Raw genomic sequence first — 18521 nt, 5'->3', positions numbered from 1 at the left:
TTCGAGTGGGGAATCTAATCCACAAGTTTACAGTCACACAACTGGCCTGGCCTAGAACTGGCCGTCATTACTGTATTAAGTAATTTTGTTATGTAGAATGTTCTATACGAAAATAAATAACGTGTTCCATAAGTTGTTTTGAATTCATTTGAAGCTAGGCCTCATTTTTTTGTAAAAAATCAACGATACGGAAAAACTGACGATATTATCGATCTAAATACACTGCAGTAGTAGTTTCTTTTGTCTATAATTATTTTCATAAAGGTATAATAGGAATAAAATATGTTGGATGCAACCTTCGCTCAATATTCTATATCTATTTATAAAGATAGAAGACAATGGAAAATTGTTATATTGTTAGCGTACTCGTGTAAATATGGGTAGATCCAGGTGAAAAGACAGTAAAATCAGTGGAATTGTGTCAAACGGACACAGTTGCTTGTAGGCGGGAGCCCTGATTGGAAGGTGTTTAGTGTGTAGTGTTGTTCTTGAATGATACATGTCACCTATGTAATTACGTGGAACCTCTATCCGAGTACGTTAAAAACATATAGACGGTATGTATTTTTATCGTGTTATTTTAAAAACGCTAACCGCTTCCGATTTCTAACAATATAATAAAATATTAAAAACCATTCCACTAATATTTTCATACGTTTTACTTCATACTATCTCTAGTTTGCTAAATTATCTTGTCAAATATTATCTGTAGAGTAATTTTCTTAAGTTTGGGTAAATTAAAGCGTAGAGAGTACAGAGGTAAGCAATTTCAGCAACGGTGTACTTGACTCCATTTGAATAATACTTAGTTACGGAAAGCTCGGTCTGCATTAAGATACATACGTTGAGATAGCGTAAGTATATTTTGTTTGAGAAACTACCTTGGAACAATATGTCTGATAATAATCTGTATTTTCGTCAATATTAACTTATTATATTCCCATTAAATTATTTGTAAGAAACGATAATGTGCTACTGTAAGCGTGACAGGTTGTGGGTTCGATTCCCTTTCGAGGAAATGACATTTTTAGAAAGTAAAGCGCGGCGTTGAATATCGCCACTCACCACGCAAAATTCGGCGGAAAACCTAACATTAGGTTTCCTTTGCCTACTCTAATGTGAGAAAGATAAAAAAATGTACAGTAAATATTAAAATATATTGGTATTTATTTATACATATATTCCATGACAGAGCAGTAGCTAATAAGCAATCACTGTTTCCACGTTGTCGCGTAGAGCCCTCCACGTGTTGCAAAGCGGCAGCTAGCGAAGCTATGCAATTAAATACGCCATCGGAGCATAGCGCAAGGTTGCACCGCGTAACTACCTGACGTAGTTACGCGGTGCGACACCATGCGTGAATGTGAAAATTATTTTCAGTTAAATATATTAAATAATAAAAAAACAAGAAAGCTTGTTTATTTTTACAGCTTCACGCTGGGGAGGGAGCCTAGTGTTAAGACACTCCCCACTTTCTGCTGAATTGTAGAGACATTGCGTATTGAGAGGCGGAACTCGACGATGCGCTTTGCCTCGACACCAAATCGAAGAAATAAAAATATTAATTATTTCATTAAGCTTGTATATATTGCGTAGAAATAAGCAATAAAACATTCAAAAAGAGAGCTATGTTGATTTTCGAGAACACATTGTCTTTTTTTCTTATACAGGAGGAAGGTCGTGTAAAACGAATGATGATTCTCCGCAAGATATGGAGGGATAGAGCTCAGTGAAACGAAGCTAAGGGGGTGTTTCGGGGGTGTACCTTATGTCTTGGGACTCCGTTCTCTCTGAATTCTCCACTAGGGATAAAACGTGAAAGTAAAATGATGAAAACGAAATATGCATACTACGTAAATGCTAGCAATTTATAACCTTTGTTATAATATTTTTCTCCTATAAAAAGTTCAAAACTTGAAATCAAGTTTTCATTAACGTCAAACAAAACTAAATGTTAGATTAGGGTTTTCTAATTTAAAAAATGTGTGTAACACTGTTGCTAAAAGCTTTCCTACATCGCCTTAACTAGCTATAGTTAAACTTTCTCATATTATGCACGAAATGGTAGCGTTTTTAACCCCTGATGCAAAAAGAGGGGTGTTATACATTTGATATGTCTGTCTGTCTGTGGCACAGAAGCTCCTGATGAATGGACCGATTTAAGTGCGGTTGCGGATTGTCTAGCTTAAAACGTGGTACAGGATAAGCAATGCACCATTTTCCATCGTAATATCGATCGTAAATTCTCGTATCATAGAAACTCCGTTCGCAACTTCGTTTGCGTAGACTGCTCCCATTTATCATAGTTGTGATTGAAACTGGCAACAAGTAAGCAAAGGAGAGGTAGTGTTAAGGCACTCCGTTCCCTATTTTCAACTGGACTCAACGTCGCTTTTTCCAGAGCAAACTTTGCCTTATTACCAGGGCAAAAAATAAAAATATTAATTATTTTATTTCTTCGAGTGGGGAATCTAATCCACAAGTTTACAGTCACACAACTGGCCTGGCCTAGAACTGGCCGTCATTACTGTATTAAGTAATTTTGTTATGTAGAATGTTCTATACGAAAATAAATAACGTGTTCCATAAGTTGTTTTGAATTCATTTGAAGCTAGGCCTCATTTTTTTGTAAAAAATCAACGATACGGAAAAACTGACGATATTATCGATCTAAATACACTGCAGTAGTAGTTTCTTTTGTCTATAATTATTTTCATAAAGGTATAATAGGAATAAAATATGTTGGATGCAACCTTCGCTCAATATTCTATATCTATTTATAAAGATAGAAGACAATGGAAAATTGTTATATTGTTAGCGTACTCGTGTAAATATGGGTAGATCCAGGTGAAAAGACAGTAAAATCAGTGGAATTGTGTCAAACGGACACAGTTGCTTGTAGGCGGGAGCCCTGATTGGAAGGTGTTTAGTGTGTAGTGTTGTTCTTGAATGATACATGTCACCTATGTAATTACGTGGAACCTCTATCCGAGTACGTTAAAAACATATAGACGGTATGTATTTTTATCGTGTTATTTTAAAAACGCTAACCGCTTCCGATTTCTAACAATATAATAAAATATTAAAAACCATTCCACTAATATTTTCATACGTTTTACTTCATACTATCTCTAGTTTGCTAAATTATCTTGTCAAATATTATCTGTAGAGTAATTTTCTTAAGTTTGGGTAAATTAAAGCGTAGAGAGTACAGAGGTAAGCAATTTCAGCAACGGTGTACTTGACTCCATTTGAATAATACTTAGTTACGGAAAGCTCGGTCTGCATTAAGATACATACGTTGAGATAGCGTAAGTATATTTTGTTTGAGAAACTACCTTGGAACAATATGTCTGATAATAATCTGTATTTTCGTCAATATTAACTTATTATATTCCCATTAAATTATTTGTAAGAAACGATAATGTGCTACTGTAAGCGTGACAGGTTGTGGGTTCGATTCCCTTTCGAGGAAATGACATTTTTAGAAAGTAAAGCGCGGCGTTGAATATCGCCACTCACCACGCAAAATTCGGCGGAAAACCTAACATTAGGTTTCCTTTGCCTACTCTAATGTGAGAAAGATAAAAAAATGTACAGTAAATATTAAAATATATTGGTATTTATTTATACATATATTCCATGACAGAGCAGTAGCTAATAAGCAATCACTGTTTCCACGTTGTCGCGTAGAGCCCTCCACGTGTTGCAAAGCGGCAGCTAGCGAAGCTATGCAATTAAATACGCCATCGGAGCATAGCGCAAGGTTGCACCGCGTAACTACCTGACGTAGTTACGCGGTGCGACACCATGCGTGAATGTGAAAATTATTTTCAGTTAAATATATTAAATAATAAAAAAACAAGAAAGCTTGTTTATTTTTACAGCTTCACGCTGGGGAGGGAGCCTAGTGTTAAGACACTCCCCACTTTCTGCTGAATTGTAGAGACATTGCGTATTGAGAGGCGGAACTCGACGATGCGCTTTGCCTCGACACCAAATCGAAGAAATAAAAATATTAATTATTTCATTAAGCTTGTATATATTGCGTAGAAATAAGCAATAAAACATTCAAAAAGAGAGCTATGTTGATTTTCGAGAACACATTGTCTTTTTTTCTTATACAGGAGGAAGGTCGTGTAAAACGAATGATGATTCTCCGCAAGATATGGAGGGATAGAGCTCAGTGAAACGAAGCTAAGGGGGTGTTTCGGGGGTGTACCTTATGTCTTGGGACTCCGTTCTCTCTGAATTCTCCACTAGGGATAAAACGTGAAAGTAAAATGATGAAAACGAAATATGCATACTACGTAAATGCTAGCAATTTATAACCTTTGTTATAATATTTTTCTCCTATAAAAAGTTCAAAACTTGAAATCAAGTTTTCATTAACGTCAAACAAAACTAAATGTTAGATTAGGGTTTTCTAATTTAAAAAATGTGTGTATACTTGTTATTTTATATATTTTATAAAGAATATTCTTATACAATATATTCCAATAAAAATTTAGGTCACTTATTCAACTAAAAGAAGCTAATACCCATTAGGAGTTCATCGGACCTCCCTGCTGCCCACTAATTAATTCATTTCAATTTATCTTAGGATTATACATTAGACTTTTACTAAATTAAAAAATAAAGCACAATTATTTTATCTGTGCTTCACAAATACGTAAAATAGTTAAAGTTAGCTGAAATTTTCAATTCAATTAAAAAATAATAGTATTTTTTATTAGTTAAGCGTATTTTTTTACTTTAATTATAATTTTTTCTCACAATTTTCCCTAAAAAATAAGCACGAGGTATATTTAATTTCAATACAACGGGCACTTAACAGTCCGAACAGGTTGCGGTTGGTGCAGTGGGACGTGAGGTGGCCGTTTATAATGTCAATTAAAATATATTCAATTAAAAATTAAAAATATATTACTCTAGCTACCCGATGGCTTACTAATTGGTTGTTTAATGTTTTACATTATATTTTAACTTCAAAGTGTAAATTTTTTGTACATATTTTATGTGTTTATTTAATCTAAATACCTATTTATTGTAGATTTCTTATGATTAAAGTTTCTAAACTATCAGTAAAGTCTTTTATGAACTTTTTATTTAAAAGTCTTTGATAAATAAATATTTTAAGTATAATATTCTTTAAAAAATCACAATATTTTTAAGTTACAGAATTTTGGTGATACTATTACGAGTACATATAAGAATTATTTCGCACCATTACAAACATGCTTACTATAGGTTACTGTAGCGTAATCTGCAAATGGTTCATTCCGTTTAATACTACCCATAAAACGTTTTTACGGACTGACTAAAAATGTTATATTTGCGAGTGGCCGGTCACAAGGTCACTTGGTTAGTTCTCAAGATAAATTTAAGTGTAAGCTTATATGTTGACTCTGGTAATGTTTCGATATTTCTTAATAAATAGCACTATTATGTTAAAATAGGAAAGAAATAGATTTTCCTCATATTTTGACTACTATTTATAATATTAATATTTTCATTTCTGCGCTCTGGGACCTAGACCAACTCGGCGTTGATGACCGCGACTCAATATGCAATGTCTTGAAAAATTCAGAGGAACGTGGAGAACGGAGTGTCTTGACTCTAGATTCCCTCTGCCTATCCTGTTGTGCGCGTGATATAGCGTAAAGCTGATACATTTATTTATAATATCGTTTTAAAACTAAAAATTACATTATCTTTCAGAAGAGTAAAATTATAAATTGCCCACATTGAGGATAATACAAAAGCACATTAACCTAAATTGCTTAGATTCATAACGTCGTGTCAAAATAAATTAGTATTCCGCTATATAGCGAATTCTGTCTTGAAATTGAGAGAAATTATTGTTCTATCATGTTTTTCACGGTAAAATAAACAAACTATGTATTTAAAAGTATATAAATACAACCTATAATAAAAATGCCATATTTTTAGAAACAATTTTGTGATAACTGAAGTAGTCTTTCAATATTTTTAAAATGATTTTATACCTCCAATTTGAGCTAGATTGTCTGTAGCGAAATATGCGTATCTACAAAATAGTTGCAAATTTGTAATATAGTACTAATGATTTTCATGATAAAAGATTTTAATAAAATTAATATTATTAGATAATGGATATATTTCATATTTACATGACAATATTTTTAAGAATAATAATTTAAATAATATCTCCTAACTAACAAAAAAAGCAATAAATTTAAGGTCAAATGTATTCGAATTAATTAAATAGGATAGCAAATGAATATTATAATTTTTGTATTATTTATAATTAAAAAAGCATTCACGTTTCATGCGCTAAACGCAAACATTGGATTTCAAGAAAATACTTATCGCGAAGCTCTATCTGTATAAAGCAAAAAAACACATCAAATTATTTTCATACATTTAAAAGACACTTATTAATCTGTATATAGTAGTAAATACACCACAAATTACTTGCTCTACGTATACTCTGTGAGCAATCTAAAAATAAGAAAGCTAGGTGGATATAATACCCATTTCCATCACACAGCACAACGGCGCACGTGCGCTCCCCTATCTCCACTTTATAGTGGTTAAAATACAACGAGTGTCGTCTCTATCATATTCGCAATTCATTCATTTCTATTCCTTCCAGCACTCCGTTGCGCCGGCGGGTCGCTGAAAATCGTTACCGGTATAGTATTTCCATGCGGACAAACTGACACATGCAACGCACCAACTTACACATTTATTCACGGTCGCGGCTTCTTTACATCGCGCCACAATCGCCGGTCCCGGTAACTTTGCACTGAGAGGAGGTCTGATGGGACTCCCGGTAACGAGCACTGTCACTACGCGACCGGCGGAGCGCGGGCACTGGCGGCACTAGCGGCGGGCACTAGCGGCACTGGTGGGTCCCGTCTGGGCGTGTGCGTGGCGGGCAGGTGTCTCGCGGACTAGCGCTCGCACGGGCCAGCGCCGACACACGACAGCCTCCGTCGCAATGACGAAGCGGCCGGGCACGCGCGCGCGCCCTGCGACGCAGCCTCCCGATCCCGCCCGACCCCCGCCGACGGCGCCCGAGCGAGGGGTGAACAAACCCGCCACGCTTCTCCTTCTAACATAGTGATGAGGTTAAAAAGGATTTAGACTTTCTCAAAGCGCTTCACGGTTCGATCGTCTTCTGTATACAAGTGTTGAAATTTTGATATTTGTCACCTTGCCCGGTTTTAAAATATTTATTAGGTATGATTCAAACTAAATAGCTATAAACAATTTATTTTACAGATAAAAAATAATAAGTATTGAATTACTAAAATTATAACCAGGAGGAAGTTCTTCACAGTGTGGCTTCCTTGTAAGATATGTTCTGAAACACAAAGTCTCGTCAAAAGAAGGATCGTTAGGTCACTGCCGGCAATTTCATATATAAAAGAAAGATTTCTTTACAAGGCTATTCAAGTGTAACCAGAGATAATTTTAAGAGAAATGCTCCTTCGAGTGAAACCTCCGAAAGTGTAAAAGCTTCGCCTTCTTCAAACAAATATCTTTTGTGCAAGCATTGAATTTCTGTTTGAGAGACTATCATGATTGTTTCACACACTAACTATTTATTATTTTACCATAAAAGAAAAATAAATATAACTGATATTACCAGTAATAACAAATATGGGATCCCAATTGGCAATTTAAATTCTTGATATGCTAAATTGGTTGAAGGCTGATCGAAAATGATTAAAACGGCGCAAATTGATATCCCTGAGAATGAACAGGTGACGCAATGACAAAAACACCTCAGTCTTTGTATCCCTTATATAGACCTCTTTACATGTAACTCTAAATCCAATTTGTCACGCAATACTAGCTTCTTATATACCTATATTCCTATATATCTATAATTTAAATAAGAATTAGTCAAATAAATACTAGAATTCACAATCATATATTTATTTATTTTTTTGTATCAAAAATCATAATTATAAATATTCCCAATTTCCATAATTAAATCTACAGTAATACAATGAAAACGAAATATTTCTTATTAGGTGTATAGAAGAAACCCTAACATTATTATTAATTAAATAAAAAAATAAGTTAAACTTAAAATAAAATGTTTAACGTAGCCACGAGCGCTACGCCGCTACGAATACGTAGAGCGTCGTAGCAAACAAAGCGCCGCAGTAACGGCCACCTAATTCCTTCCCGACTCCTCTCCCCGCAAAATAATACACAGATTTATATAAAACAGACGCGCCTTTGTTTCACTAGAAAGTAACTTTCCTCGTACCTCACTGATATGCTTTGTGTCACTTTGTAAAGGAAAATTCATATTCCATTTTAAATACAGCTTCTTGTAGACAATGTAAAAAAATGTCCTAGTTACAATGAAGTTTGTGGATTTGATATTTATAGGATTGTTAATCAATTACAATAATATTAGACGTTGAAATTGATAAAAATATATATATATCCTTAATCCATATTCAGCTTCACGTTGTATCCCACATATAGCAGGGTAGGCAGAGGGAACCTAGTGTCTAGACACTCCTTGTTCTGCTTTCCGCCGAATTTTCGAGGCATTGTGTGTTGAGGAGCGGAACTCAACGAACTCAGAAAGTGAGGAACGAAGTGTCTTAACACTAAGTTCCCTCTGCCTACCCTGCTGTGAGCGTGATACAGCGTGATGCAGATTTTTTTTTTATTTTTATTATTTTTAATATAATATATTGTTGAGACTATAGTGCTTATTGCTCTATTTAATGACAGTTGTCAGTAATACTGTTTTATTGTCGGGTAAGATACCCACGCCCTCATTCTATAGTATCTGAGGAAGCACATTTAACTATTACAGATATTATTACAAAATAATTTAAAATATTAATTCAATATTAATATTTGATATGTAAGAAATAACATAATATAATACGTCGAAATTTAACAAAAGTTAGACAATTTCTAGAATTGGTTAACTTTTGCGCAATGCAAATATGAGATGTCGAAGCTAGTACGACTAAAATAAACTTATCTCCATGTATTAATTATTATCTATATAAATTCCAGTTGTGGCGCAGCGGCACAAGCGTGTGACTGTAAACTCGACAGGTTGTGGATTCGATTTCCACTTAGAGAAACTATATACTTAATAATATACATATTCATTATTTCGCTCTGGTGTCGAGGCAAAGCGCGGCGTTGAAATTCGCCACCCAATACACTATGCCTCCAGAATTCAGCGGAAAATGGAGAAAGGAACTGTCTTAGTGAAAAAGAGTGTCTTAACAGGTCCCCAGGTTCCCTCTATCCACCCTGCTATATGTGGAATACAGCTTGAAGCTAAAAAATCTACTAAATATGAATTTATGTCGTCGTTAAAATTACGGCATTTATTACATTTTTAACTGTAAAAATAGAAAAAACAAGATGATAAAGCAGGCAACGAAAAAGCTAAATCATTATTCATTAACTAATGTTCCGCATCCAGTGGATCGCAAGATTAACTGTGTGGCAACTGGGTACCTCTTACCGCACCTGTACGATGCGCTTTCCAGTACAAAATAACTACGATAAAATACTAACGATAAAATATTTTCATTTCTAAAGTTAATTGTTTGTGAATATTGGGCCTTTTAGATTGATTTTAATAGATTTAAATTATAAATTATATTCGGACATAATTATAGCCCTATCCCAATATTTAATGATTACTATATTAATTAAAAATATTTAATTAATAATAGAAATAAGAAAAACCAATTGACAAAAATAATTTAATGCCATAATTCTTACAGATACAAATCCGGTAAGCTATCATCTAAAGTATCGTTAGAGTCTACAACCGCACCCGGTATGTACTCTAAGGACATTTCAAAGGCGTCGCGCTCGTCCGTTAATTTATCAAAGAAGTGACTTGTATTTGCTTTTGAAATGGAAGATCTACGTTTCATATGAAAACTTCGAGTCGGGCTGCCTTTCGGCGTGGAGCAGTTCCTATGAAATTGGTTAATAATAGATTTCATTTGTTTATTCTCGAATATAAGTTTGACGAGGTTGCTATTAACTTTGGCCGTTGTAACTGTTGGTGGTCTGGAGACGATCTCATCGACTATATCAGACAAATCACTGTCTTGAGCCTCGCTCATATCAAACATACTTAAATTGTGTTTTTTAAATAAATTTTCTTTATCCTCTAAGTTATCTATTCTTTGCGATTGGTTTAAATTTCTAGCAAATGATGAATTCTTGGTAATATGAAATGAATCCTTTTTCGATTTTCTTTTTTTGCAAGGTTTTAGATAACTTTCTATGGTATTCATTTTAACGTTACTATTATTTTTTCTTAGTTTCCGTTTCAATTTGTTCACAGACACACTAACATTTACTTTACTAGAGTTCAGATCGGATTTCTTCGAAATGTTCATATTTTTCATTGAATCGTTCAAATTAGACATTGCTATATCTTGGACTTGCTTAGGTTTTCTATTATATTTTCTTTTCGGTTTGTCAACTTGTGTAACGGCCTGGACCTTTTTCTTCCGTACTTTCTTTTCTTTAGGTGGCTTTTTAATAGATTCTTCATACTGTTCAACTAGATTAGGGTAATACTGTCCCATAAGATCTTGACGTTCTGTAGATATCCATGGTCCTAGAACATCTTCACCTTCTACAAATAAACAATAATATTAAAATATATTTTCAGTCAAGCTAGTATTATTTATACATTACCTATCTTCACAAGAACTATAATGTGTTAGAAAATTTTAAAAAACTAATTTAATTATTCAAAATACAATTTAGAGTAGACTAAATCATAATTTGTGTCCGACGCGGTATGCCATAAATTGAAAAAAGGGACATAAAACAGTTAAATTGATCTTGTTTCATTTTTCTTTTCTACGACAAATTTAGTTAAAACATTCTTAAATATTATCATCGTATGTAATTCTTAATGCACTTAATAATATCTACTTGCCTCGTGATGTAAGATTAAAAATTTAATATTCTTAATAATATCCCCCAGCTACCCTTTAGGTATAATTAATAGCAGTAACAATTGCTATGAATGCAAGAGAAAGTACGAGTGTCCCATCAATCAATCCCATGCTTAATGGAATAAAAAAAACATATATTAATTGACGTTATTATACAACAATTTTGAGTTTAAAAGAGCCTTTGGGGGTAATATTTATGTTTATATTGCAGATTCCCAGTCTATTACACAAAGTCCGACAACACTAGATTTAACACTATTGTGGATTGAATTAAATACATTCAAAGATATATTCATTGTGTGTGTGAATATTCCTAAATCCTATTAAATATATAGAGTATTTACCTTCAAATTGATCATCGTGAATAAGAGCTTCATACTGCCCACTGATATCGGTCCATAAAACTTCGTAGCTTGGAACTCCTGGATAAAAATTATGTTTATATAAATAACACTATTTATATAAGTTCTTTTAAACTATCTGACCAATTTTAGCAACTATGATTATACAAATAATACCTTAATAAATTTATAATATAATCATACTAAAAACAAAAGTATCACTTTCCCCAATATCTTAAAAAATACGGAATCAATATTCATCTCATTCTCATTCTATTTACTTTATCTCATATTCACTTAAGTATTTCTTTATATTTAAACATGAAGGACAAAACATATTTTTAACTTCGATTATATATGTGACCTACCTCTTGGATTTCTTTTTTTCTTTATCTCGATAGGCTTTATAGTCCTACAAGTCACATGGTCTTGAAGGTGCCATTTTGTTAGCAAGGGCAAGAACTTCTCTACACAGTACCGCTCGGACCAATCTAATTTATTCGACATGATTTTCTGAAATCCAAACACTTTTCCTTTTATCCTGTTAAAAAAAACTTCTCCAATCTACAAAGGATGTATAGATGAAAAAATTCGTTAATTGTATTAGGGAAAACCCGAAATTGATTTGTGGACTGAACGTTTTCCTCAAGACTTAGTACCTACTTATTCCTGCTTCAAACAAAAGCCGCAAGCAAAATTCCTTTATTAATTTTCATAAAATATTAACTAATTCTTGCGAGAAATCAGAACAAAAATGTTTTAAACATAAACAAGGAAGATTTCATTAAGCAAAAACACGGAACTACAAACACAATTATCCAAGTTATAAGTTTAAAAGTCGAATCATAACTTAATTACAAATGTTTCATAGTTTCAGACAATCGAATACCACAAATTGAATTAAACTCGGAGTTGGAATCTTCAGGCTGTCGAGATCTATATCTTCTGGTGTGGTATCCAAGAATTCCTTCATAACTTTCGGTTCAGGAAACGGCATTCCGGACGACAGGGCCCGATTCCGAAGAGATAGTTCGCGTTTTACTTCCGATACTTTAGACCTGCAAGATCGCGATCTCGATTACGTCAATTTATTAATCTTTCATCATCACTCACGAAGGCACTTTTTACAGAGTATAGAAATCTAAACATTTATGAGAAAAATTGTTTTTTTTTCATACATCGTTTGATACATTTTATAAGTACATGTATGTATGTGTCTACATATAGAATGTGCAATGTGTAAGCCGTTGATTATTAATATAATAAAAAAGCAAAAAAAAAAGATATGTTCATAATTTTTAAATGCACTTTCATTTAATAAACATGAAAACATATCTAAGCAATACAGTCTTAATTTTAAAATATTTATTAAGTAGGTTATTTCCACCAAATCACACCAAATAAAAACAGCAAATCGCAAATTTCACATTTGATAATTGAAACCAATACTTTAAACAATATATAGCAAAATGACAATAAAAGAAAAGTAGCAGACCAAAGCCATTACTGCATAAATGGTTAGAATTTGAACATTTCGTGAGCATCAATACATTCGAGGATACAGTCGAGAAAATGTAAATATTTCCGATAAAACCGTTGAGGAAAACGCTCCTGGAGCGTATTTAAAATATCGACTTTTATGACGTCTATTGGATAAAATGTACAATTCGATTGAATAGCTCCTCAGGATTTGCAGAGATGAATCTATACTAAGAATCTTGCCGCGATAACCCTCTCAATGCTCCTTTAATGCGAGAAAAATGGGAATTTTATAGTTATTTACTTACATTTTCGTATATGTAAGGAAAGGTAATCTACAAAGTGACACAACGCTTTTATCCTAAATAATAATTTATATACCTATACGTATAAAAAAATAAATTTAAAGCTGTTTGTTTATTGTTTTAAGTATTGTATAAGTTTTTTTAAGCATAAAGACGAACTTTATTTTTATAATATATTGATTATTAGTGGCCTGGTGACTTAAAAGTTATTGTTATATTAAAGCCAAATTACACAAAATCTTTTCATAAATTGTATCTACCTTTATGTTATTCTGATTTATAAGCTATATTACTGTAGAGTTTCATGTAAATCTATTCTGTAGTATCTGCATGAAATAAAACAAACAAACAGAACTTGTTTAAGTGCGGTAATCTTGCGGACATACGAATATGCAATCGTTTTGTATGAAGTAAACTTTTAATATAATGGTAAAATAATTCTTTGTGATATACCAATAAATGAATTATTTTTTATCTGTAAATTTTTAATCCTTGCCCAATTTAATGATTTTACGGATTGTTAAGCGTTCTTTTGAAGTAGGGAATACTAAAAAAAATAACATACTTATGTCCAGTATCAATGCATCCTTTGTGAGTGACGCAAATAGGGCAACCGTTTTTAAGGTGCGTCCGTCCCATGTGACCGCAGCGGTCGCAGCGACCCGGCACGTGCACCCAACGGTTCTCTTCTTCATAGTGTTGTGGGTCACTTACCCACGTCAATAACCTGTTATATAAATTTGGATAAAAAAAAGTATTTTTAGTCATTAATATATTGGTCATAACCAATATATAACGATTTCTAATATATATTTTATTAGCTTGTATGTAAAGCATAGTAAGTAAGCTGAGGTAACGTGGTTTAATCTTAAATACATATGAAGAATGGTAATTAAAATTTTCTTCTAGTAGAGGTGCATTATTAAGTGCACACAGTGTTCATGCATTCGCATTGGTGCGTATTATTAAAATGCGAAATTGGAAATCGCGATCTATCTTTATATTAAAATTAAGAGCTGCCTTTTCTAGAAAAAATAATTTAAAAGTTTTTTAAATACTTTACTGAATACTAAGGTCCCCAATCCATATCCTTTATTGATAAAGTTACATTCTGTATACATATAAGTGAAACATGTTTTTTTAAAATGGCACTATCTATCAAACTTTTGATTTCTATAGAAAACGAGGCGTAAACTAAATTGAAATAAAACGTTTTCATAAAATTCGGATGAATAAATATTTTTATATACGCAATTTCGACTATGCTCCCGATATATAGAATAGAAGAGCTTAGCAACTTTGTATATTTGTATTCAATAAATTAGTTTATATATTGAAAAAATGTAATTTAGGATAAGCTCAAACAAAATTGATCTAGTAATCTCCCTGAGTAATCTCCCTAAATAAATTTCATTCAAATAAAATGAAATTTATTTAGGGACAAAAATTAAGTAGTTATACTTTTTTTATAAAATTCTAGTGAATGATATTTTCATGCTCTATGTGCTTTGCTTTTCAAAGCAATTTTCGAATTTTGTTCCCATTGATATTAAAGTTATTTTTGTATCACAGTAGTATGGTTGGACGGTGCTTTTTTTATTTTTTAACATTTCCTTGGTACTTAAAAAAGAGATATCTTAAAGTATTCCTTGCCTTCCTTACCAAATACATAAAGGTATAAAGTATCTCTTTTGATGATGTATGTGGTATTGTATGTACATTGTACATAACACTTTACTCTGATAACAATGCAAAGTGCGACGTTGTGTTGTGTTCGTTGTGTGGCACTCAACATGCTATGCCTTGAAAAATCTTATTATATTTAATATTTATCAATTTTGATTCAAATAGAGTTTCTTTGAAGCTTCACTATATATACTTCACATATGGCCGTGTAGGCAAAGGGACAACTAATTTAAGGCACTCTGATTTACACTTTCTGCAGAAATCTCGAGGCATTGCAAGTTCACTGGCTTAACCGAACGCCACTCTTTATCTTGTTACCCGAATGAGGAAATAAAAATATTAAATAATTAATTTCCCTAAGTGGGAATCAAGCCCACAACGTCGCGAATATTGTACGTCTCGCACACTTACACCACTGGTAACGACGGCAAATAATAAGTCTAACTAAGTTTTAAAATCAGCTCCAAACTGCATCCTGCACATAGCAGGGAAGACAAAGGGAACCTAGTGTTACGAGACTCCATTCCCCACTTTCCACTGAATTCTAGAGGCATTGCGTGATGAGTTGGCGTTACTCAACACGGTACTTTGCCTCGACACCAGAGCGTATAAATTTAAGTAAATATTTCAATTCCTCGGGTGGGAATCGAACTCATAACTTCGCGTTTACAGTCACACATTTGTGCCACTGCACCACGATGGCAAATAATAGTTGTAAGTGCAAAATAATATTTAAAACAATTAATTTTAATTACCTATGTATGATCTTATCCTCTGGCACTGTACTAAGATATGAGACAACTGTAGTGATTGCTGATCCACATGCTCCAAGTCCATAGTCAGAGCCACAAAGTAACGCCAGAGCCACCATTTTGTTGCGACCGAATCCTGTTTAAATTAATTATATTATGATTTCATTCACCTATTAACTACATAATATAATGAATATATTTTTTCATATATCATTCAAAGGAACCTAAAAATGTATATTTACCATAACAAAAAACTTGTCTTTATTTTGCTCACTCTGTATCATATTATAGAAAAAATTTATGCCTTATGAAAAGGTTAGTCTAACCTTGTAGCTTGTTCATTATTAAAAAGTATTTTAATACTTTTTTTAACTAAATTTTAACAAAAAAATATTTTTCTATATACAGCAGAACAAGAATAAATGAAAAAGTTACCTATACTTCGGAACATCTTTTCGGCATCGTAGCAGTCAATAGAACCCTGCATGGCCCCTCCACCAGCTGAGCTTGAAACACTGAAGTTTCTATAAACAACTTTTGCACCATATGCAAAACAGTCTGAATCTTGAGATATTACAGCATTTACAAGCTGAGGATAAAAAATATTTGTTAACACAAAAAATTGTACACTTTACACTGTACACTTAAAGTAAGATTTTATCAGGATCAAAGTCTATTATCAGGATTCACTTGATTTTTTTTAGAATATTTTTTTCATGTTAATTATAATATCTAATAATTAATAATAATAAACTATTACCTATTTATATAAATAAATAATATTCATTATAATTAATAATATTTTGCAAGTACAACTGTCATAAAAAAAATATTAACATAATCAACAAATTACAAAATTTTAAAGTTTTAAAAATATACAAACACCTTTAGCATTCAATCTTGCACATGTTGCCTCAGCTTCCCCTCGACCTTTAACACATCTAACCCCCATGGCTCTGAGAAGAGTTTCACACTGCAAATATTCATTTAGTAAAAACCATGAATTTCTAAAATAAAAAAGAATAACTAAATATTTTATTAATTTTAAGTATTATTTAAAAATAATAATAAGACAAAATTATAAGGCAAAGTGCAGAACATAAAATTGAAGAGATGCAATATTAATATTGTACAATGCACTGATATAGCCAGTTCAATTCTTCAATTATGGCATTCTAAGTCTGTCTACTAAAAATAATAAATATAATCTGCAATCTAAAATTTATATGTATAATCTCATATATATATTAATAAATATTATTAAACTAAGGTCCAATGAACAAAAAAAACAACTAACTTCCTTCAAAACCCCCTTAAACCTTTTCCGAGATATATTTGATGATTTAGTTTTTGCAGTATCTGATTTAGGTGCAGCACCTCGAAATTGAATAGCATTTCTTGCCGCCATAACATCCCTTTTAAGTTCTGGTGCATCACCCTCTAACACAAAAATGGGAGTAATATCTGCTAGCAATAAATATGCACTTCTAAAGAAAAGATTTCTGAAAAATAAAATAAGTCTTTCATAATTCTTATAAGCTTGTGAATTTGGGCATCAAGGTGCAGATCCACAAGCATGTGACTGTAAATAAGATGGTTGCAGGTTTCCACTTGTGGGAATGAAATATTACAATTACAATATTTTCATAAAAAAAAATCATCATCATATATATAAAATCTATATATTGGATTTGTTGTGGCGCAGGGGCACAAAGTGTGCTGCAAAATTGACTGGTTGTGGGTTTGATTCTCACTCGAGGAAAGGAAACATGTATTTTAAATTTATATTTTCATTTCTTCGCTGTGGTGTTGAGATAAAACGCAACGTAGATTTCCGCCACTCACCACGCAATGCCTCCAGAATAAGGCGGAAAGTAGGGAATGGAGTTTGTTAACACAAGTTCCCTTTACCTACCTTACTGAGTGCGGGATAGTGTGAAGTTGATTTATTTAATTTTTTTTCAATATACTGCCCATTAAAATTTATATATACAAAAAAATGTTTTTTTTTTATTTAGCGTTATTAGAAATTTTTGCTACCTTAAATAAAGTTTAGGTTGAATATAGTAATCTGTTACATTTTGACTATCGCAGACCCATCCAGCAAGATCCACTGCAACAGTTTCACCGCGTATCTAAAAAAAGTGAGATATAAAGAAGTATATTGTGATTCTTCAACGAATAATGCGAATTATAGGCAAAAGAAGGTAACAAAACTTACTTCATGTAAAGATTTCTTCTCACTAAAAGGTGATAAAACAGTCCATAATCCTTTAATCCCCATTATATTTAATAAATACTTGCAAAAAATGTTTAATTTTAGATTTTTAGCTTAAAATTATTTGAAAAATAATCAAATAAGATAAAACGACCATCATAATTTAAAAATAAATAAACAATTGTCAAATTTAAACGTAACGTAAAACGTAAAGTCCTCTGTCATTATAAATGAACACTTAATTATATTCAAAAGGGAGTGTTTACATGTTGGTGTTTTTTTAAAAGCTTGGCAAACCTTCGCAAATGTATAAGCAGACTATAAACACCCCGTTTGTCGTGATGTGTCTTTGTAGCAGTCATGCGTATGTGTCGAATGAAAGTATTTTGCTGGGTAGGATTATAAGCAATTTAATAGTAGAGATATCTACTACCTACTATTCACATTGTATTCTACCTATAACAGGGTATGCAGAGGAAACCTAGTGTTAAGAAATTCCATTTTCCCTATTTTTTTTCCCTATTCCCTACTCCGTCGAATTTTCAAGGCATTGCGTGTTGAGTGATGGAACTTACGCCACGTTTTTTGCCTAGGTACCTAAGCGAAGAAATTCAAATATTCGTATATGTCGTAGAAGTCGCCTAGTGCTACATAATACGACATATTAACATGCTCGCAAGCGTCTAGACGGGAACCAAACGCTTGTGAATGATTGAAGCTTGCGAAAGCTTTGCAAGCCAAGCGTAAACTAGGCATAATTGTTGTTGTTG

General features: G+C 32.6%; 2 protein-coding genes across 6 annotated transcripts in view; both read right to left on the bottom strand.

Annotated features, from left to right (window-relative positions):
- Positions 1-6984, bottom strand: part of LOC146534520 (cyclic nucleotide-gated channel alpha-3) — a 79473-nt gene extending 72489 nt beyond the window's left edge. For 4 of the 5 annotated variants that reach the window (XM_085193670.1, XM_085193673.1, XM_085193672.1 and 1 more), the window contains exon 1: positions 6727-6984. The gene's annotated coding sequence lies outside the window, so the exon portion shown is untranslated. Of the gene's footprint in view, positions 1-6718 lie in introns of all 5 variants that reach the window. The other variant, XM_085193671.1, reaches the window with a different exon arrangement.
- Positions 6985-9735: 2751 nt separating this feature from the next.
- Positions 9736-17957, bottom strand: Gen (XPG-like endonuclease). The gene is made up of 11 exons (XM_085193667.1): positions 17755-17957; positions 17574-17668; positions 16831-17035; positions 16417-16506; positions 15969-16122; positions 15537-15669; positions 13661-13822; positions 12201-12369; positions 11680-11824; positions 11315-11392; positions 9736-10642 (listed from the first exon to the last, which is right to left on the bottom strand). Exons 1-11 carry the CDS (start codon positions 17815-17817, stop codon positions 9765-9767), a joined length of 2172 nt encoding a protein of 723 aa, XP_085049793.1. The 5' UTR covers positions 17818-17957; the 3' UTR covers positions 9736-9764.
- Positions 17958-18521: the final 564 nt, after the last annotated feature.

The sequence above is a fragment of the Heliconius melpomene genome, chromosome 11, assembly GCF_056956725.1.
Source record: "Heliconius melpomene rosina isolate 202511_hmr_F chromosome 11, ASM5695672v1, whole genome shotgun sequence".
Taxonomy (NCBI): Eukaryota; Metazoa; Arthropoda; class Insecta; order Lepidoptera; family Nymphalidae; genus Heliconius; species Heliconius melpomene.
The sequence above is the reverse complement of the archived record's forward strand: the minus strand, read 5'-3'. Positions and strand labels throughout refer to the sequence as shown.

Coding starts and splice junctions, on each gene's coding strand:
- Gen (XM_085193667.1), bottom strand. CDS start 17,817: ATGGGGATTAAAGGATTATGGACTGTTTTATCACCTTTTAGTGAGAAG. Junction 15,670..15,968: donor AAAGATGTTCCGAAGTATAG/GTAACTTTTTCA, acceptor TAATTTAAACAG/GATTCGGTCGCAACAAAATG. Junction 11,825..12,200: donor CGAGTTTAATTCAATTTGTG/GTATTCGATTGT, acceptor TTTGGATTTCAG/AAAATCATGTCGAATAAATT.